Source organism: Tiliqua scincoides, chromosome 1 (assembly GCF_035046505.1).
Source record: "Tiliqua scincoides isolate rTilSci1 chromosome 1, rTilSci1.hap2, whole genome shotgun sequence".
Lineage (NCBI taxonomy): Eukaryota > Metazoa > Chordata > Lepidosauria > Squamata > Scincidae > Tiliqua > Tiliqua scincoides.
The window spans coordinates 59,224,549-59,247,414 of NC_089821.1; the positions used below are offsets into that span (position 1 = coordinate 59,224,549).

The 22,866-nt window shown below is 42.0% G+C and overlaps 1 protein-coding gene across 1 annotated transcript in view; it reads left to right on the forward strand.

Annotated features, from left to right (window-relative positions):
• The window catches only part of SLC25A22 (solute carrier family 25 member 22), an 85,212-nt gene extending 80,055 nt beyond the window's left edge, over positions 1 to 5,157 (forward strand). Inside the window, exons 9-10 of the mRNA XM_066610466.1 lie at positions 70 to 145; positions 2,545 to 5,157. Coding sequence (XP_066466563.1) covers positions 70 to 145; positions 2,545 to 2,698 — 230 coding nt within the window. The 3' untranslated portion in view covers positions 2,699 to 5,157. The remainder of the gene's footprint in view (positions 1 to 69; positions 146 to 2,544) is intronic.
• The last annotated feature ends 17,709 nt before the right edge of the window (positions 5,158 to 22,866 follow it).

A 22,866-nucleotide genomic window follows, 5' to 3' on the forward strand; every position in this document is an offset into this window, starting at 1 on the left:
TCCAGAGAAATTCATCACATACAATCCCTGTTTTGGTTTGTATCAGACTCTGCTATTTTCTTTCCTCAGTAATCAAGACAAGACTACAATCCTTGCAGAGGGGAGTCAATGAGGACACCTACTCAGGAATAATAGACTGTGCCAGGTAAATGACCTATTTGGTGGTCACTAACAGGTGAAATTTGGGCACCTGTCCCAAGCGTGACTGTCATCAGAGATTGACCAGGTTGGGCACTGGCTGAGGACCCACTAGCTCCTTAGGATCTACCCAGTGGATTCCTGAAGCCCCCACAGTACCCACTTTTATGTGGAGGAGGAGCGGAGCAACGTGCTCAACTGAACACCTTGCTATGTTGCTGCCACTTTCTGTCCTTTGCATCTATAAAAGGGCTTTCTCAGAGTTACCTGTGATGTGGAGGGGCTCCTAGAAAGCTCATGCGCAGGTGCAAAGGACAGGAGGAGGTGATCACAACACTCACTCTGCCAAGTGGTCTTTTTGTTGCAGTCTCTCATGGGGGAGCAGATGGACACTCTTTTTCCCACTGTGACACTGCAGGACGAGAGAGCCCATCCACCCCCTCTTTCACTGTTCTTGGCAGCAAAGGATGGTGAAAGGAGGAAAGGAGGAGCAAAGGATGGTTCTTGCTTCTCTCAGCACCTCTGAGGGGAGCAGAAATCCAACCACTCCTCTTGTTATTGGATCCCTCTGAGAGGTATGTGCACATTACCCCTCAGCATTGCTAAGAGTAGAGAATGTTCTGCTAAGGGTAGAGAAGAACAGAGAAAGTCTTCCCTTTTACCATTATTCCCTGCCAAGAGCAGCAATAGGAGGGTTAGGTGAACCCTTCCATCAGCTTTTTGGACTGCCTCTCCTCCTGTGTGTGTGTGTGTGGGGTGTGTGTGTGTAATGTGCATATTCAGAAAGCTTTGATGCATGCCATGGAGAACCCAACACAAGACTGGGCTCCCCACCACATGGTGACGATCCTGATCCCCAGGATGTCATTCATGAATAATTATAGAAGACTGATAACTAAATCAATGCTTCTCAAAAGTATCTGCCATGGTGAACCAGCAATTTGTTTTTCTAGTGTGTCATGAGTCAGCTCTGCATACACAGAGGCATGCAACACATCAGTTCTTACCTCATCTGTCATCTTTCCTCATCTTTCCTTTTCCTTTTGTCTGATAGCCTCTTGTGAGGCCTGGTGCATGTTCAAGTCCCACAGCAAGCCCCAGGAGATGCCTAAAAACCAGAAGCCACAGGAGCTATGCTGTGGACTGGCAGCCGATGGCTTGTGGACCATTGCTGGTCCATGGACCACTGAGTAGCGCTGAACTAAATGAGGGTGTTAAGGGTAGAGTGTTTGCTTATATATGAATGTTTAGTTGATTTTCTGCTAGAACTATTTAAAGCTGCTTAAAATTCAATTGTAGGGGCCTTACTGAATTGAGATCAGATTCTGACATCCTTTATTGAATCAAATGGCAAAATACAGCATCATTATATAAAATTCACAATATGCCAGTGAAACACAAAACTACACAAAGGCCTAGTTACTTCAGTGTCCCAGTGTTCATCAGTGCTCCCTGTACACATTTACCTGAGAGAAAGCTCCACTGCAGTGGCGTGGCTGGAGGGGGGCAGAGCAGCTAGCCTGGCGGGGAGGCTCAGTGGGGCGGGCAAGCGGCCCCTCCCTTCAGAGCCATTCCCAGCTGGGGGAGCAAAATGGAGCCTTAGGGCTCCACTGTATACAGTGCGACCTACTTCTGAGTAAACATGCATACTGTGCTGGTATTCACTCTGCCACACAGTAGCAAAAATCAGGAAATGGATGTATGAAAGAGGAAAATGCTTAAAGAAGAGCAGGAGGGGAGATTGGCTTGCTTTGCTTTAAAGATCAGGGGAACGTTATTATTTTGTAAATACTTTTGAATGTGAAGGCTATTCAAATCCCAGCCCAGCCACAGAGGTGCTTAATGGCTCTGGATTGGCTTCACTATGTGCTTCTTTCCCTCTGGACTCTCTTGTGGCTACTCAGCTCACTTCGAAATCAGAGGCTGTTAATGTGCATATGTCCCTGAAGCTAGCAGGTACTACACAAGGAGGAATTGTGAGCACATTAGCTGTGTCAGCTGTGGAGAAAATGTGTGTGCACGCAGACATAATCTCCAGTGATGAATAAAAACAGTGAGAGGCTGAGCTTCAATGGGCTGCAGAACTTCCAAACAGAGAGGTGAGCCCTCTCAGAGAAGTCTGTGCTGAGGTGTTGCAGGGGAGTTGGCTCAGGAGACAGGAAAGATACAGGGAAAATTTTCAAAGCAGGGAGGGGCACCAAACAGGCAGAAAATTGAGAACAACTTTAGACCCTAACGGGCTACATGTTGCTTGTGAGTGGTGTTCCACCCATCCATGCAGTAAAACATAATAGAAGGAGCATGATGCAGGTAATGGAAATTCCAATTGGCTAAGTAAGGTGAAGGGGGAGATATGATGTAAGGAACACACATAGTTTCATCTGCTCTTTTTGTGTCATCCTTTAGGAAAATCTGGCAGAATGAAGGTCCCATGGCCTTCTTGAAGGGGGCATATTGCAGAGCTCTGGTCATCGCTCCATTGTTTGGTATTGCGCAAGTGGTCTATTTCATCGGCATTGCTGAATTCATCCTAGACATGCTCCCAAGGCGCCAGGATTAACCCCTCACACCTCTTCCCATCCAATTGGAATTCATCATAGTATTCTTTGTCATCATGGTGTCAGAGCAACAGCACAAAGGTTTAAAGCAGTAACAGAGGGAATGAATATTGTCTCCAAATGAAGTTGTTTTTCCTCCAACCAATATGGCCCCCACCATTACCTTAGGGAGGATATCTAATTATGCATATCCTTTTTAATTAGCAGTCTCAAAGACACTGGTTAGCACAAACTGGCCTTGCAGGCCTGGTGCTTCTCTTGGAAAGGGGAAAGTGAGCCACCCATGTCTTCTGAATTGCCAGCAAGCCCAGAAAGGGCAAGAGAACTTGATGTTTCCCTCCATTTGGGTATCGCACCTCTGGGGAAGACAAGGGGATAGTCCCCCTAAAAAGGGAGATGGTTTTGTCAAATGAAAAGGCAGATAATTGCTGAAATCAAAATTTTTGTTTTTAGATAGTTCTAACGATCCTTTCCCCACAAAAACGAACTGGACGTAAATGAACTCTTCAGTTATCAAAGAGGGGGAAAAGGGAAAGGTGTGCATCTTATATTCAGATTTTATCAAAGGGACAAGCTGTATTTATGCACTTAGCCTCTGTAAGGAACATGTTTGTGGGAACACAGTGCTATCCCCAAGGTGTGTCATGGACTAACTGTGAGCCACTAGGGTGAGGGAGAAGTGGATAATTTTGGGATCGATTTTTTATATTTATGCTGGATAAAAACCGGACCCAGTAATACATTCCTTTCAATCAGCCTGGCTGATGTGGTAATGCTGCTGTTGCACCCAGTGTTTCAGTTGTCTGTGTCTTTTGATCTGTGCCTGAGATATGTATTTCTCTCCTGTTTCCCTCTGGGAGCGTAGATGATGCCAAATGGTAACTTAGGAAGAGCTGATGTTTGTCATGGCTGTAAATAATGCAGAAACCCAGATGGTACAGAGGGACTTAGCTCAGCTGAAATCAATAGAGGTGGGACCTTCTTGCATATTTTTTGAGTTTCAGGTGCACCAAAGGCAAAGGAGCTGTGTGATATATCAGCTGGATTGGTGTCCGCTGTCCAGTCCAGTGAATTGATGTTTGTGGTTAACTGCTAGTTTTCTTATTTAGGCTAAAATTGGCAGCTGAAAATGTTTTGTATATCTATTACTTCAACAGAGACCTCTCTATATATATACATTTAGCTCCACAGAGACAGACTAACTCACTCTATCAGTGGCAAGGTCTGGTTTCCTTTGGCCCTCCCATGATTGCAAAGGGACAGTAGGTACCAAAATACTCATAACCAATGCTAATGTTGATCATTTCTTCTTTGTTTCACTGCTTTCAGTTGAATAGATCCAGTTAATTCCACTTCTTGCTTCTCAGGTGCTAACATTACGCTGCTTGAATTTCCAACACTGCAGGACAATTTAAAAAGAAAGAGATTCACTTGAAGTTTTGCAAACCCTTGTGTTCAGGTACCCCCTCAAATCTAAATTGTGAAGGCAATTTATGTGTTTAGAGGTATTTTTTACATGCAGCTTTTTTGGTTGTTGTTCAGCTTCCGTAGATTGCTTTTGATGAAATTTCTCCTATCCCATTCCGTAGAAAAGAATTTTGTGCCGAGGTAGCTTCTCTAGTCACTATTGACATTGGTGGTGTTTTTAAGTATGAATAATATTCATGTCACTCTTGGGCTCTTTGAACAGCAGTGGGGGAAAAGTATATTTTTTAATGTGGCTTTCTTTAGGCTTTTCCGCAGTTATATAAATAAGGCCTGAAGGCTGTGGGCATACGGGGTTATTCCCTACTTGCCTTGCAAATCAAATGTTACAATCTGTCAGTTCTGGAACACTGATTGTAGGGCTGTTCAGCTGCTGACTCACAAAAGAACTGAGAAAAATTGTTAGGACTGGATTATAATAGGAACGACATTTAATCATTTAATTTGCTTCATTTCATGCCTCTTTTTAAATCACTGTAAGTCTTTGTTCACTTTATCATTTAATCAGTGTTCAAAAGTTGTTTTTTAATGTCTGTCTCACTCAAATGACCAAATGTCACTCTGAAGGAAAGCCTTAATTTAAGGACTTACCGCCACTGCATTCAAATATGCCACGTTAAGATGCTCATCATAAAGTCAGAGATTCTCTTTCAAAAAATCTCTTTCGAAAATATCTGCAATGTATCCAGTACTTCTGACACGGAAATCAAACAATTTTTGGGGTGTTCTAAGAAGCACAAACTTGAGGGTTAGGCAATGCACTTTAAAGACAAGGAGTAACTGAAACCTTATTTTTAAGCAACCCATTGCAAGAAATCTTTTTTTAAAAGATGTTTGACAAGTGAAGAAAAAATGAAATGGGGCACAAAATGTAATCTAGAAATGGTGTGAGCAAGACTTATGGTTCGAAGGTTTATTTTTAATTAACATGTGAATCTGAATGAAATAAATTAAAAGAAGAGTTCATGTAGAAAAACTGGTCTGAAGTAAAACATCTGTGCCTAAAAAAATGTTGCAGTTGGCATTGCTGCCACTAAGATAGCTCTAGCTTGCTTACCAGGCAAGTTTCCTGCTGAGATGTGGGTCAGCATGTTGCCAGCAAAGGGAAAAGGCACTATTTTCTAACAGAAAAGAAAATATTCCAAACCTCCAATTTTAGTAAAGTATAGTAGTGTTTTTTTTCCTAGTTGTTCATGCTATCTGTTGCTTTAAATGAGTGATGTTGACAAATTCTTGTTGCATCAGTTCTATAACATGTCTACCCTGCAGGCATAAACCAGTTTCAGATGAGCTTGACGAAATATTACATTTTTTGAAAATATTGGATATTCTATGGCTCCCACCAAGGAACCTTGGGAATTATAGTTTTCTGTGGGCATAAAGACAGCTGTAGTGGAAATTCCTGACAGAACTGCAGTTCACAATATTCCTAGTGAGGAAGCTGTAAATGGTTTACATCTGCAGTGTTGATATGCCCTACAGCTGGGGCTTCCTATGCTTTCAAACCCTCACTCCTATGACTTATTATTCAACCTATGAACAGTATCTCAGTAGTCTAATTCATTTCAGTCATATCTGTGAGTGCCAGTGACCAACAATCTCCCAGGCATTATTTTCTGTAGACCAGAGCTTTCAATCTAAAGTCCAACATCCTTTGTGTTCTCCATTATAACTCAAAGCATCCATTCAGCATTGCACAGAACACAGCCATTTTCAGGAATGTCTTTGGTGGCTGTGGTGAATGACATTGGGTGGAATCCCTTGCCAGAGTTGCACCATGTCCACAGCAGAACTCCTTCTTTGATTTACTTTTGCTTTTTTCTTTCTGGTTGCCCCTTTTTGTCCCTGTACATTCCAGAACTCTGTTTTGGGTGTCTGTAGTCTCACATGCACAGACCAGTGCAGGAATTATTTGCAGTTGTCCCCAGTCTGTTGTGTGTTTGCAAACAGATATGCTGTGGGTAGGCTTTCAAGACTGTGCCACTTGACACAGTATCCTGGGACACTTTTTTGCAAACAGACCTGTTTACTCTGGGAAGACAACTAATTTAATTGAACCAAGATGAAATTTAAAATGTTGGTGGAAAAAACTATGAATGTGACCTCAGGGTATCTAGGTGGAGAATTATGCCACATACTGTACTCATCTAGCTATTATGCTCTGGGCAAATCTTTTACATACAAGAACATACCTCTTCATTTGAAGTTATTTGATACAACTACTAAAGCCTAGCTGTGTTTTTGCAATCATGAATATGGATTATTGTCCTCATTCTAAATCATCCACTGAAATAATAAAATGCATCTTTGTCTCTTTAACCACACTTTTGTACTAATAGGGTAAAGTGTGTTAAGAAGTAACGTACTATTAATAGTTAAGAAGTAAAGTAACTATTATAGAAGCGTCTTAACTGTTCTATACTAACCAAGAAGCAAGTTGGTTTTGGTTACTGTAACTCATTCACTAAATAGGGATTAGCTGTACCAGTTTGTGCCAGCATGAAAAAGTCACAAGTTTTTAGTTCTACAGGGTTCAGCAAGCTCTAGAGACCAAATGGTACAGATTGCATTGAGTAAGACTGCTTTTTAAGAGAAACAGGTACTCTGAATACAGCTTCTGTATTCTGACTTTCACAGATTGAGACCTTGCCAAATCCTCATTTAAATAAGCCACCGGAGATGGATGTATATGACAAGTTTATGACAGGACAGCATCATCTTGTGGTGACTTTTTCATATTGTTCTGCCGTAGTGACATTTTTTTCATGAATGTGGCCCTTAGACTATCAAAGATGTTTAACTGTGATTTAAAGGGAGCTCATTTTCTCCCATTCTTCAGAACATTGTTAAATAAAAATCTGGCCATGTGAGAAATGGCAGGGGAAATGTCATGTTGGCAACTGACATTTTTGTGTCATAAATGGCCTAAACTCACCTGAATCTACAATCCTTACTCAGGCATGCTTTAGCAGAAAATTTTTGCCCCAGTCAGGAAAGATGTGTAAAGTCTAATGTATGAGGTAAAAAAAGCCAGAGTTAGTTCTACCTCGTGTGTGTGTGTATTTAATACATTTATTTTCTTTGTCTTAATTTATCATTAAAGTCAAAATTTAAATATAATAAATAGATAGCAGCCTAATAAAATGTATTCAAAAACTCATTTGTGCCTGGCTTGCTTCTTATCAGTCATATGTGTATCTTGTCCTCTGAATTTATGGCAACCAGGTACTGTAAAAATATATTAGTTACACAATTTATCCTAATTTAGTAATAATTACAAAATAGTTAATATTGGCAGGCAAGTCCTGAGGAAAGAGCAAATATTTAACATAATTTTTCTCTTATTAGAAACTATTTTGTTTGTGTGTATGTAAACCATGGCATTTTTAATGGGTAATGATTAAACAAATATACTGGTGGTTTTGGTGTTGCATCACTGCAAGCTAGTTCATTACAGGACCACTTTTGAGATGGAAAAGCTACTGGTGGGTTTTTCCTTGGAATCTGCATGGTTAATTTGTGACTTTCTGGATGTACACACATTCATGTGGGCATTTTTTGAAGATGCTGCATGAAGTGAGAAATTGTCATGCAATAGATATCATCAAGAAATGATCATATTTCTTGATATCATCAAGAATTGGCATGTGACGTTCAGTATTTTCCTTCCATTAGAACTAAACCAGAAGGCCCAGGCCTCATAAATGGTTCTGTCACACTTCTCTATAATGCCTCTTTACCAAATGGGATGGATATGAAAACATTGTGCATTTAGACTCAGTCTAAAAATCTCTTGGCCATTTTTGTAAAAATATTAATGGGCTCTCATGGGGAGAGAAACATGCTGAGTACTTGTTAAAGCAAATGGAGACCACAAAGAATGTCAGCTTGTGTATTTTGCTCCCATTATAAAAATGCAACTTTTGACACTGCTTCTCAATTCACCCTTTCTGTTTCCCCCTTTGCCAACATGTTAGTGATAATGTGCAAAATTCTTGCTTTATTGCATTTTGTTCAGTCTTTCTCCTCTCTCTTTTTTGAAGCTGAGTGGATTGCTAACTTCACTTGAGTTCTGTTCAGCCTTTGCTTCCCTGACAAATGTTGAGGCTGAGCAGAATGGAAGCCAAGCAAGCACTGTTTACCTCCTTCACTATAGCTTCCATGTTCCTTCTCTTTTTGCTCCGTAGTCTTTGCTTATTTCCAGAATAATCCAACTATGCATGCATGTGCAATCTGACTTTTGTTTTGATGTTTATAAAATAGAGTGGTCACCTGTCTGCTTCCCACTCCTCAAAGAGCAATGATTTTGCTGCATACCTTTGTGCCTCCCATCATCGGGGACCAACTCTTGCTGTGTGTTTGTTTTAGTGCCCAGATTATCCATATGCAGGACACCTTGAAATAGGGAGAGCAGTGAGATTTTGGCATAGATCAAACTGCACTTTTTCTTAAAATTGTGAAAAAAAATCATATGAGCCTACCTCAGAGGAGCTCTATGTTTGTGTGTTTTCCTTGTTTGTATCTTGTAGACGTTATAGAGATGCAGTGTGTTGTTAATATAATAAGCTCTTGTTTCTTTCCTCACCCCCAGTGTATTTGTCTTAGGGCTGTTTGCTTTCAGATGAACTTTCATCAGTCAAAGGTGATGCAGGGCCGAGTTTGGGTCTTGTTTTCCGCCATAGCCAGTCACCACTGAATTCCATAGAACTCTGTCATTAGCCGGGGCTTCTGGTAGTTGCAGTTCAGTTTATACACACATGGGATATGAGTGGCTTCTCTTGTGAGTTTGGCCATCAATGTTGGTGGGATGACTTTTATTCTGCTCATTGCTACTTTCTGCAGACCCTAGGGACCATAGGCTATGGTGAATACCTGTAAATACTTAGTGAGCATTATCCAATGTGTTATTTTTCATAAGTTTTAAGAAGCAAGTCCAAAGCAAAATGGATCTTGACTGCAGTTCTAAGCTCAGTTCCTAGGGAGTAGGCTTCTTTGAATTGAATGGGGCTTACTTCTGAGTACACGTGCATAGGATTTGATTTGAATAGAAAGGTCACTTGCATGAGCTGAACATATTTCAGGGGGATGCTTTATACTTGCCATCTGCAGCCCCTGGTACTCCTCCCAAAACTACTCTGGAGTGTCCCCTGACCCTTTGGAACCGGATTTTAGGAACTGTGGGGAGAATCATGACTGCCACAGTCTGCATGAGTTGAAACATCCCCTTAAGGATTGGGGTTTTTGCTTCTAAGCCTTAGACAGTCATGCTGTGAAAATGTAACCTGCTGAAACTTGATTTCCATCATTCATTGCAGAAGCCATTGATTGTAACAGATATATATAATATAAATAACTGCTGGAATCCACCCCATGCGGAAATAGTTCTTCTATTTCTTCTTATGTTCTTCCTCTTATGTTCTTCTTAGTTCTTTTTATTTCTTCTTCTATTTCAATTCTTATGTTCTTAGTGAATGAACCAAAGTGTTGGCTGAACTGTGAAATAGTGCTGATGCATTCCCAATCCTCTCCTTTTGTATAAGACAAAGTGAATAGCCTTCGTGAAGCAAACATATGACATGTTAAGCTACTGGTTTGTTAATGTGCAGCCACCAAAACCTGAATTACTGGCACAATTTTTTTTAAAGCTGTCACATGAAGGCAGTTCAGAAACAAAGAGCCTATCCCATATCATGTGGCTTTGATGTGCAGAGCTGATTGGAGAAGAGGAGTGAGAAAAGACTATTGCAGAAATGGTTATTTGCAGATTTTCAGTAGTAGTGTTTAGTACAGTATGAGGATTTAAAATGGATTTATAATGGAGGGAACAGCTGGGTAAAAACATGCACAGGAGAAACCTGAAATTATGAGGAGTTAATGCAAGAAGAAAAAAACAAGTAGGATCATGTGAAAAGAGAATTCCCAGAAACAGGAGAAACATGACAAGGATGTCCCCTGCCCAATTCTAAACTGGCCAAACTTTTGTTTATCCACTTCTCTTTAGACTGATTCTCAGTGGAATACAGTGAACAATTCTTCAGGTTGATTGCATTTAAATATGTGAATCTAGGCCAATGAGTAGTAGCTATCCCCGCCCCCAATTTTGACTATAATTGTACTAAATGGGAATTTTCTGCAAAAATGCTTTTTCAAGATGCAAGGAAAGCAAAGTGGAAAGGCCTAGTCCAAAGTACCTGGTAAATCTCTTCAGGAGAAGTGTCACTTTGCACTAGGAAAGTTTGAATGGGTAGTTTTGGTTCCTTAATGGCAGGAAAAAAGGTTTGTAGATTAATATGCAGTGAAAGTTTCTGTTTAGTTTTGACTTGTTTGTCTCATGTTCCTGTATAACCTAGATTCTCTTCTTGGCCCTTCTTGAGCCAGAATTCAGTAGACTGGAGAAAGGCTCTGAGCCAGTTCAGTACCCAAGTTCTAAACTGGCAGTGTGTCTGCAGTGCCTGGCTCAGAGGAGAACATGCTGTACTAAACATGTTTTTGCGCAACATTTTGCTTTGCAGAATGGGACACCTTTGATTTCCCTCAATCTGCCACATGAGCCAGAAGAGTATCTGTGTGGCTTGCAGGAATCAATTGCTTTGAATCGACCACTGACAAATTGGCCCTTTGCACAGCTCCTTAGTGTTTCTATGCTAGAGTCCCTGTTGTTTCACAGCCATTACATGGCCTTCCACTTACATTTTTCAAATACATACTAGCCATGTTGATAATTTTGTGGGATGATGAGTGCTGTGATCTGTGGACCAATGTGTGGATTAAGTATGGCCTCTAGGCTATAGCGAGCCTTCTAGCTCAGTAGGGAAGAGATTGGCCCTTGAGGGTTAATGTTCACCTTCCCAGTTGAATTTGAGGCAGTCTGAATGGGAAAGTAATGGTTCTGTGGCTGTAAGATGTAGTATCCAGAATTTTTTAAATCATTCTTACTTAGAGAACACATTTCCTTATGCTCTGGGATCAGTTTCTTACTTGGTTTCCATGGCAATAGGAAATTCTCCCAAGCTATTCCAAGATCAGCTGGAGTATGGAATCCTTATTCAAGAATCTAGAGACTTACAGTGCAAGCCTATGCATACCTTCTCAGAATTAATTCCCAGTTATTTCAATGGGACATACTCTCAAGTAAGCATGTAAGATTGCGGTCTTAAGAAAGCAGGTAATTGGAGAGAAGAATCACTCTAGGCTATTCTAAATATTGAATTTTCCTCCTTGATGTACTGAGATGGACCATATGTGAGATTTCTGAGGCATCTTTCACTATGTTTTATGGTTCTAGCTAAAAGCAGCACTTTTTAAACCCAATGGGTAGTTTAATTGTAGCTTCTTCACAGTGGTGGGGATTGGCTTGAAAGAGCTGCATTGTCTTTCCCTGATTGCTTCCTCTCTAAAACACGTATTACAGTTTCATTGAGTGACTAAATTTTTAATGCCTTCAAAGGTCATGTTTCTTCCTAATTAGCCCATTTCTTCCTGCTCCTTTTTCTCTGTAGAATATCTGAGGTGCTCCTCTACCCAGTGAGAAATCAAATGTCAACAACTACCTAGCTGCAGAGCAGCCCCATAGGCCTGCCTGAGTCACTTCTGTAGGAATACATCTGGCCATGTTGTTGACTGTTCTTATTCTAAGGGGCCATACAGACATAACTAAAGGAGATTTCTCCCACAGGTTGAGCCTAACTCCCCACTCACCTTTTATCAGTAACTCCATTGGCTGTCTTGTTCATCCCAGAACAAGAATGTTTTGAGGTGGCCAAACTTTCAAATTTAGGGCTCCTGGACCTTTAACAGTTGTGTAGAGGAGAGAATTTCAGCAAATGCAGAAATTAAGGTCCAGGAGCCCTAAAGATGAAAGGTTGACCACCCCTGATTTAAAGAGCTTTATTATTTTTTCCCAAATGGGAAATCCATGTTTAAAGACCTATAAAGCTGTTCTCAGGCTGGAACTGTGTTGGGTTCATAACAACATAACATCTAGACAATCAGCACTGCACACAGCTAGTTTCTGCTGTAAACTGGCATGTACAAATTCTCCAGAGCACAGTCCTGGATAGGGTACTATATGTTTGTATACATGTAGTGACTGAGCTTCCCAGCAGCTCAATCACTTCAACAATGTCTGTCTGTATGCACCCTAGAAGGGCCTAGTATTGGTACCTCACAATTGACTTAAATAACTCCAGTCAAAGCAATTCGAGGAACCAAGAAGTTCCTTGTCAAGGACAACCTCATTTCTGGCATAAAATTCTCTTTTGTTGAGTCATTTGATCTCAGCCGGCTACTTTTATGTAAACTGGCAGGATAGTTAATTCTGGTTCTTGTTTATAAAAATTGCACATTTTAAGGTGAGTAGTGAGCTTTGGAATTCATATACCAGAATCCGCAGCAAAGGAAGAATCTGTTGGGCTTTTATTTGCCATATAAATTAGGGACTAAGGCTGAAATCCTATATGCACTTTCTGGGCAGTAGGTCCCATTGAACACAATGTGACTTCTGAGGTGACAGGCTTTGGAGTGCGCTATTAAGACTCAGTTGCTTGAAGTTGGTATAATGGGTTCCATTTAATCAAGTGGTTGTGAATCAGAGAAAATACCTTTTAGCAACACAAGGCCTTCCATGTAGTGGTGGTGCCTGGTTGCTGGGAGCTCTGAAACAAAGGTTTGCACTGGGCCTCCATGATGCCCCCACATGGTGCCTTAGGTGCTACTACTGCCCTTAGATCTGAACTTTGGGGGTTGCCCTGGCCAAGTGGCCCTAGCATGGGCATAGACCCTTGCTGAGTGCTTGACCTGACTAACCCCTAATGCCAGTCTGGCTTACATGCATGCAGCAGGGTACTCTGGGGTGGAACAATTCTGCCCCCCTCCACTTGCGGAAGCAAAGTCATTCCAATCAGATGAACAAATCAACCTCTGACTGAAACTTTGAAAGGCAACTGTCGATCTGTGTTGACAGTACTGAACTGGATGAGCCAATGGTCTGACACAATACCAGGCAGCTTCCCTTGTTTCTAAGACGAATACTGTGAATGAATCTGAGGGGCAAACAACTACCCTGGTTAATTATATTTAACCTTAACACCCTGAAAAATCCTAATATGAATAGTTTCCTTGTGGAAACAGTAGGACCTGTCATGTGCAAAGTGCACATTCCGTGGACATATATTTGTGTGGGTGTTTGGTGTGCTAAATTTAGCTTCTTCTGTGTGGCTGCATTTGTGTAAGGATGTGCACCATTGAATATCTCTTGGAAATGTGAAAGTTTTTTTGTTCTAACACTGGTTGCTCTTTTGAAAGAAATCTGTGCTGAGACTTTGATCTTGGAGCCACTGAAGTCATTGGTGGCCCTTCCAGTGACTTCAGTAAGCTTCTTATGTGAATGACAACACTCAGAGGGGCAAGCTAGCTCTAACTTTCCTTCTCACCGTTCGTTTCTTACTGCATCTGTTTCCTCCACTCCCCTCACCCTGCTTCCCTAAATGTTTTCCAGTCTTCATAGTTGTGCAGTGGTGTGGATTGGTTAGCATCCAAAAGAGTGCTGAAGAGAGGAGTGCTTAAGGTAGCAAAGCTGCTTGAAATACCTTCTCCATTAGTACACCAACATAGCATTGCTGTCAGTGCTCTTGCATTCTCTGCTTTTGTCACAGAGTATTGACAGTTAGGGCACAAGCCTAGCCCCTTATGTCAGTGCTTTCCAGCACTGACATAAGGGCAATGCAACACCGAGGTAAGGGAACAAAGATTCCCTTACTTTGAGGGGGTCTTGGTGAGTGCCCCCCAACTGCAGGATGCAGCACATGTCCCATTGGCACCGCTATGCCAGTGCTGGAAAGCACTGACAGAAGGGGTTAGGATTGCATCCTTCCTCTTTCAGGGCTCAACAGGGACTGTATTTCTAAAGAACCCTTCTCCTAGGTGGTTCTTTTTCTCTTTTGGTGTAGTTCCTTGAGCAGTAACAACTAAAAAGATTAGAGAATCCCCTCCTAACGTACCCCTTTCAGCAGCACTAACCTCTGTTAAAAGTGTGACTGACTGATTTCCCTTATTTGTTAACTATTTATTTGACAGCATGAAAAAGGATTTTGTCAGTCATTTTGAACACTCATTTGTTCAGTTATGTGGTGCTTCTAGTCATGTTTGAACTTGCAGCATTGTATGTGTGTACATATGAATTTTTTGTTTGTGAGGCATACAGTCCCTGAATGGTGTTCGTTGGTTAACACCTTTATGATGTGATATCCTGTTGCTGTAGGAACCCTGGACAATTATTGTACTGCTTTTTTGAAACTGCTGCTTAAAAAAAATCAAAAGGAGAGCAAACTTTTTTCTCTTGAAGAGTTTTAAAAATAACTTTTGTGTATTGTCACGTAAAATAAATATTCTAAATATAGCTATATGTGTTTCTTCAGTGCTTTTGGGGTGTTTGTGTTTTACTGACTTGTATTTTCCGTTCTTCACAATAGCAACCTCTCCACTGTAAAGTGGAGACAAGGACTGGCAGCCCAGTTTACAAATTAGTTAAAATACAAATTGATCTTCAAGGGATTTAGGACATGTTGAATAGGCTTGGGAATTCTTCTTTTTGACTCCAGATGGTCTGCTATCTTGGCAATCTTCTGAAAATGAACCACAAATTAGTGTTGTCAAATGGTTAACAGTGGGGGAGGGGAGGAGTAGAGTGCACATGTGGGATTTATTACATGGGGTTGAGCAGGATGAAGCATCATCCAGACCAGTCTGTTATAAATTTCTTAGAACCTAGTGCTTGACAGCATAATTTGTTAATGGAAGAAAATACACTTCTATTCAGTCACTCCATTCACAGTGCCAGTTTTGACTCTTATGGTCAAACTAAATGGCAGCCTGAATAAGGTGCAGTGATGGAAGAAAGAAAGGGAAGGGGTGGTTTCTCCTCTCCCCCATTTACTCTTTTTCATTGCTTGGCCTAATTTAATGGGATAAGGCAGGACAGTAACATAAAGCTCACATAGGCTCCTACTGCTAACCAGCAGTACTACAAAAGTACTGCTCTGCTTAGCCAGAAATCTCAAGTGCAAACTCTGGTCTTGTGGTCATTTCACTTGCATACCTTCCAAAATGGAGCCCCCTTGGCCTCAGAGATGGGGTCTGGATAACACAATATCATAATGTCATTGTTCTCTTCAGATCAACTTTCAAAAGATCACTGGAAAAACCTGCACGGCTTCTATAAAACTCTCAACAAATTGAACTGAGACTCAGTTTTCAAACCGTCTATTCAGATAAGTGGGTAAAGCCAATCTGGATCTTCCCTGAATTGGAGTTGAGTTAGCTCCAACTTGTATGTTAAGCTTAAAGGCAGAGCCCTGTCTTTCTGCATAGCTACTGAAAAGCTGTGCAGACATAAATGGTGGTTGCAGTGGTGGTCCTGGGCTTTTTTGTCCCCAGGGCCACTCCTGTATTTGCTGCCCTCCCCACCCTGACCCAGAAATACTGCAGCCCCCCGCCTATAAGCCAATCACACAGATAAGTCGAGGACAAGTTTTTGAGCCAAATCATGGAATTATCTATGTCCCTCAGATATGTCGGGGGTTAAACTTCGGGGGTGTCTGACTATAGATTTGTCTGATTTTTACCGGAGGCCAGATCCTGAAAAATAACCTACCAGTAATTGTCATCTACGAACTGGACAGTCTCTATTGAAAATATAGTAAAAGATCATAACATACATCTTTAATCTTTAACTTTTAAGATTCTGGTCTTCACAACCTTTTTGTAAACAGAGTAAGTGCACTGTACACAACTTACCAGTAGAACAGTGGTTCCCATCCTGGAGTACATGTACCCCCAGGGGCACTCTACAGAACCTTTAGGAGTACTTGAAAAAGAATTGAATAATGACAGAAAAAGGCAAGTGGTGCTCCAGAATGCCTTGCAGGGCCAGCAGGGCAGGAAGAGAGGTAGCTAGTTGGCTGTGAAAGCCCCACCAATAGCTAGTTTTTGGTCATCAATTCATGTATGAATCCGTGATTGAAAACCAGCCCAGTAAAAAAACTGAAACATAATATTGAAAGTGATCAATCATCAAGAATGTCTCAGGACACTTCTGGTGCAAAGCAGTGCAAAGGCAGAGTCTTCTGTTCCTCAACCAGACAAAAAGAGAAAATACTGTGATGAATACATGAAGTGTGGGTTTTCATATGGAGGAAATGAGGGCTTATATTAATATTAAATACAAACATTTAGCTAATATGAGGGGTACAAGTTTTGGAAATGGGCTGCCAGGGGGTATGTGAGTGAAAAAGGTTAGGAACCACTGCAGGAGAACCATTAATCAAATCCTTATTTAAGGTGCCTGGTGTGTTAAGCCAGAGACTCAACATACAACTTATAATACATAACTGGGAGTGTACAATTCAATGCACAGTAGTGACAAGCAACAAGGAATTACTGCAAGTGTAGCTGCACATATTTGCAGCCCTATTTACTCAGAAACAGACCCATTGCTTTCCATGGGTGTTATTCTTAGGTAATGGTGCACTGAATTGTAGCCTGGGACTTTGTTTCAGATGGAAATGAGGATGACATCCCAGTATTTAAAAAAAACAACAGACCTCTGCCAAATGCAGGCATTTACAAAACAGAAAGGTTCTGTGAGAGCCTGCTGCTGTGTAGCAGGCTCTGCTAAACTTAGAGAAGGAGGCTTGCTTCAATTCATTGGAAGTCTCAGGATCAGTGAAAAGGTTAACTTCGGCTGCAGCTTTTCATGGGTTGCCTTGTCGATTAATGGCCCTCTAATTATCTCTGCTTTGCTCCTCTGCTTGAAATCAATGGTGCTTGAAAAAAAAGTCTCTGGAGTTGAACAGCTCTGCCCCCTGAGCAACCTCTGAGATAAGATAGGGTGATTATCTAAGCTTGATTTTTTTGGCAAAAATTTCTCGCCCTGTAGGTGGGTATCTGCAGTAATTGCAGTGATGTCATCATGTCAACACACTCACTTCCATTATCGTGCCAGGATTTCAAGTCTCCCCCAGCAGTATTCTGCACCACTCTGGGACACATCTTTCATTTTCTTGGAGGAGAAGAATGATGCAGCGCAGGCCCCAGAGTGACACAGAATTGCGGCTGGAGTGGCTGCCATTCTGGGCATGCGGCCGCTCTGGGCTGCGCCTTTCAACTTCAAGAAAAGAAAAGACACGGCCCAGAATCGCGGCTGGAGTGGCTGTACGTTGCGGCCACTTTGGCCATGATTCTGAATGCCATCAACGGGCTGTTGGAGTGCGAGGCTGGTGGTGCCGCCCCCACAGGCACGGCACCCAGGTCATTTGCCCCCATTGCCCCCTTTAGGTATGCTACTGGGTAGTTGCATTCCATTTGGGCTAGCTTCTCTTCAAGGGTATGGGTTTGAGTTAGATTATTAATTTTCCTTTTGCTTCTATGGAACTGAACTAGTCCCTTAATTTCTCTGCAGATCATCTTCATGTGGAAATCCTCCTTTATTGAACAGCTTTGCACCTTATGTTTGGGGGAGGTGTCATAGAACAGATGCTTAGCATGCAGAAAGTCTCAGGTTCAATTCCTGGTATCTTCAGGTAGGAAATTCCTGTCTGAGTAGCTGCCAGTCAGTGTTGGCATTACTGATATAAATGAACCAATAGTCTGACTCCATATAAGGCAATTTCCTATGCATTAACGCAAGATGGTTTAAAAGCCATTCTGTTTCCATGGAAATATAACTGTAGGCAAGGCAGATGTGTATGCATGCATCCCCATGGGCTTCCACTTCATTGTTCAGTTCCAGCATAGTGACACAGATACAAGTGAGCCATACATCAATTTTAAATACCATTAAGCTGCAATCCTACACACACTTAACTGGGAGTAAGTCCCACTGACTCGATTGGTTTTGCTTCTGAATATGCATGGATAGGATTGCACTATCAGTTTTTCACTGAGTATGATATTGAAAGAAAAACAGTCTACTGCTTGGTACTATGTCTGGATTCTACACAGTCAGGTATTTGAAGTGGGTGCAGTTCTATAAGAAATGGGTGATCAGGGCATGGTCTCTAGGTTCATTTTGCCCTGATTCTTATCCTCTATTATAAGAAACTGGACTACCATTTTGTAGAACCAACAGGGTCACCTTGGTGGGCTTTGTTTTCCTGACATTGTCCCAGAGCAGATGCCTGCCATCTGCTGGCCATGTGTAGACATCTTGCTGTTGGCACATTTGGCTGTGAACAATTTTTTTTGGTCACAACATAAAACTATCTGGAGAGGACAAAAAACCAAAATCCTGACATGAGTTAATGTTCATTCTTCAATTGTTAAGGTTCTTTCCTCGAAGGGAAGCATTCACCGAAGACACTCGCCTATAAGTCGACCCCACAGATAAGTCGAGGGCAGGCTTTGAGCCCAAAATCATGGAATTTTCTATGACCCTCAGATAAGACGGGGGTTAAACTTAGGGGGGAGTGTCTGACTATAGTTTTGTCTGATTTTACCGGAGGCCAGATCCTGAAAAATAACCTACCACTAATGGTTACCTAAGAGCTGTAGTCTCTAATTTATTAAAAACATAGTAAAAGATCATAAGATACATTTTTATTCTTTTTAAATTCTGGTCTTCACCACCTTTTTGTAAACACTATCAGAGTAAGTGCACTGTAAACAACATACCAGTAGAACAGTGGTTCCCAACCTGGTATTCATGTACTCCAGGGACACTCAACAGGACCTTTAGGGGTACATGAAAAAGAATTGAATAATGGCAGAAAAAGGGAGGTTGTGTTCCAGAATGCCTTGCAAGGACCAGCAAGGCAGGAAGGAAGGTAGCTAGTTGGCTGTGAAAGCCCCACCAATAGCTAGTTTTTGGTCATCAATTCATGTATGAACCAGTGATTGAAAACCAGCAAAGGAAAAAATTTGAAACATAATATGGAAAGTAATCAATCACCCAGAATTTCTCAGCACACTTCTGGTGCAAAACAGTGCAAAGGCAGAGTCTTCTGTTCTTCAAGCAGATAAAAAGAGAAAACACTGTGATGAATACATGAAGTCTGGTTTTTCATAGAGAAGAGATGAGGGCTTGTATTACAAACATTTTGCTAATATGAAGGGTACAATTTATCGAAATGGGCTGCCAAGGGATATGCAAGCGAAAAAGATTGGGAACCACTGCAGGAGAACCATGAATCAAATCCACTTTTAAGATGTCAGGTGTGTTAAGCCAGGAACTCTACATATAACATACAACCCATAACACAAAACTGAGGGTGTGCAATTTAATTCACAGCAGAGAGATGCAGCTGCATATATTTGCAAACTTTTTACTCAGAAGTAGACCCTCTGCTTTCCATGGGTGTTATTCTTAAGTAATGGTGCATTGAATTGTAGCCTGAATTGAATTTCTGATGGAAAGGAGGATCCCATCCTGGTGTTGGAAAAAAAAGACTTCTACCAAATGCATTTGCAAAAAGTAACCAGGTTGCAGCAGCAAAAGGGGACGGAGGAGAATAAAAGGTTAACTGTTGCTGGAATTTCCCAGGAAAGCTACTATAGAACAGCCATTTTCAATCTTTTTCAGCTCATGGCACACTGTCAAGGCACTAAAATTGGTCAAGGCACACTCCCAGTTTTCTACTTACATTAAATTACTATATTACAATTAATTTTTAATTAATATAAGTAATACAATTAAATCATTACATGACAAAGGGCACCATCCTAACCAGGTCTACTCAGAAGTAAGTCCTATTTTGTTCAATGGGGCTTACTCACAGGAAAGTGTGGTTAGGATTGCAGCCAAAGACTGGGGGGGGGGGACAATGGGGGGAATGTGTCTGTGGGACTTACTTCTGAGTAGACATGCCTAGGATTGGGCTTTTGGTTGAACTCTTTTTCCTCAGTGAGAGTCAACCGCTGCTATAGAAACAAATGAGCCTGCTTTAGCAGTTGAAAGGCTCTGCCCTCTGATTGACCTGGAGATAAGGCAAAGTGATAGAGCTTGATTACTTGGCAAAAATTTCATGTACTATACGTATCTACTGTATCTATTATCAAAATATAACTGCAATTATTATTATTATTATTATTATTATTATTATTATTATTATTATTATTATTATTATTATACTTTATTTTTACCCTGTCTTTCTCCCCGAAGGGACTCAAGGCGGCTTACAAAACAAGGTTAAAACAAATTAAAAACATAATTTAAAAACAGATTAAAAACATAACATATCATAAAAACAGTAGTCAGATAAAAACTAGTCAGGTAAGAGCATAGTGCAGCAAATTAGAAAAGGATCAGGCCTGTAAACAGATGTTAAAAAAAAATATTAAAAGATGTTTAAAAGGCCAGGAACTCAGAAGGCTTGTATAAACAGAAAGGTCTTCAGGCCTCGCCGAAAAGTTTCAAGAGAGGGAGCAGTTTTTAAGTCAAGGGGAAGGAAATTCCATAGTGTTGGTGCCACTACTGAGAAGGCCCTATTTCTTGCCGCTGCCCCGCGTACCTCCCTAGGATGCAGCACCTGTAAAAAGGCCTTCTCTGATGACCTAAGAGCCGGATTGTACGGGAGTAGGCGATCTCTAAGATACCGTGGCCCAGAGCAGTATAGGGCTTTAAAGGTCAAAACAAGCACCTTGAATTGGGCCCGGAAACGAATGGGCAGCCAATGCAGCCACTGGAGAAGCGGACTGACAGTCAAACTGCCTACCTCCAGTAACTACACGGGCCGCTGCATTCTGCGCTAGTTGCAGTTTCCGAACCATCTTTAAGGGCAGCCCCACATAGAGCGCGTTACAGTAATCTAGCCTTGATGTTACTGTGGCATGGATCACCGTGGCCAGGTCTCCACGATCCAAGTATGGCCGCAGCTGGCGCACCAGCCGAAGCTGAGCAAAGGCCCCCCTAATCACAGCCGCCACCTGGGAATCCAGGAGCAGCTGCGAGTCCAGGTGGACCCCCAAGCTGCGGACCTGCTCCTTCAGGGGGAGTGCAACCCCATTCAGTGCAAGCCGATACTCCAACACCTGCATCGAGGGTTTCCGAACCAGGAGAGCCTCTGTCTTATCCGGATTTAATTTCAGCTTGTTAGCCCCCATCCAGATCCTTACTGCCTCTAGACAGCGCTCCAGGACCTCAACCACCACCCTGGAGTCTGGAGGAAAGGAGAGATAGAGCTGGGTGTCATCAGCATATTGATGGCACCCCACTCCAAACCCCCGGATGACCTCTCCCAGTGGATTCATGTAGATGTTAAATAGCTTGGGGGACAGAATTGAACGCTGTGGCACCCTGCACCTCAAGGGCCAGGGTGTTGAACAAGCATCCCCCAGTACCACCATCTGGGACCGATCCTCCAAGTAGGAGCGGAACCACTGCAAAACAATGCCTCCAACTCCCAGCTCAGCCAATCAGCCCAGAAGGATACCATGGTTGATGGTATCAAAAGCCACTGAGAGGTCCAGCAGGACCAACAGGGACACACTCCCCCTGTCCAGTCCCTGGCATAGGTCATCCACCAAGGCGACTAAGGCAGTTTCCATCCCAAAGTCCGGCCTGAAACCAGATTGAAAAGGATCCAGATAATCTGCTTCATCCAAAGTGAATGTAATCATTTTTAAAGTGATTATTGATTAGTATTCATATTAAAACTGACAACCAAACAACAACAAGGTGGATGCTGAAAATTATTTTGCAGTGTCATACTCCAGGGAGCAGTTTTGCCAGATAAGCACAGGAAAATACCATAGATACTCACCTATAAGGCGATAAATTTGCGCCCGGAAATGGTGGGAGAATCGCCTCTCCCTCGTCTTATCTGTGCAGTCATGCAGGCAGACTGAGGGGGCAAGGGGAGCCATCTGCACCCTGCCTGGGTCAGGGAGGGACTCTGCAGGAGGAGGGGGCAGCGGCACCTCCCGGGGTCTTCTATGGGGTTGTGGGATTCCTGGCAGCCTCCCAGCCGGTCCCTCCATTGCGCAAGGACCAAGCATCCTGTGCTGCCTGCTCCCTGCCAGATGCTCCCGTATAGTTCTTAGGTGACAATTACTGGTAGGTTATTTTTCAGGATCTGGCCTCAGGTAAAATCAGACAAAACTATAGTCAGATGCCTCCCTATGTTTAACCCCTGACTTATCCGAGGGTCATAGAAAATTCCATGATTTTTGGCTCAAAACCTGCCCTTGACTTATCTGTGAGGTCGACTTATAGGTGAGTATCTGCGGTAATAGCAGCCTTGAAGACAATTCTTGACAGTTTTTAAGCTGAAGTTATTATTATTGTTGTTATTATTATTATTAACAATATTTATATACCGCTTTTCAACTAAAAGTTCACAAAGCGGTTTACAGAGAAAAATCAAATAACTAAATGGCTCCCTGTCCCAAAAGGGCTCACAATCTAAAAGATGCAAATGAATACCAGCAGACAGCCACTAGAACAGACAGTGCCGGGGTGAGGTGGGCCAGTTACTCTCCCCCTGCTAAAAAAGGAGCACCCACTTGAAAAAGTGCCTCTTACCCAATTAGCAGGAGTAAATAAATAAAGTTAGTAAAGTTAGTTCTTTATTTGGGGAAATTCAGAATTACTGACTTGGTCATTGCCAGTGGATTCTCTCAAGTATGCATCAGGCTGAAATATGTCACACCAGCAACATGAACCTTCAGGTCATTGTTTAATAGATCAGTAGAT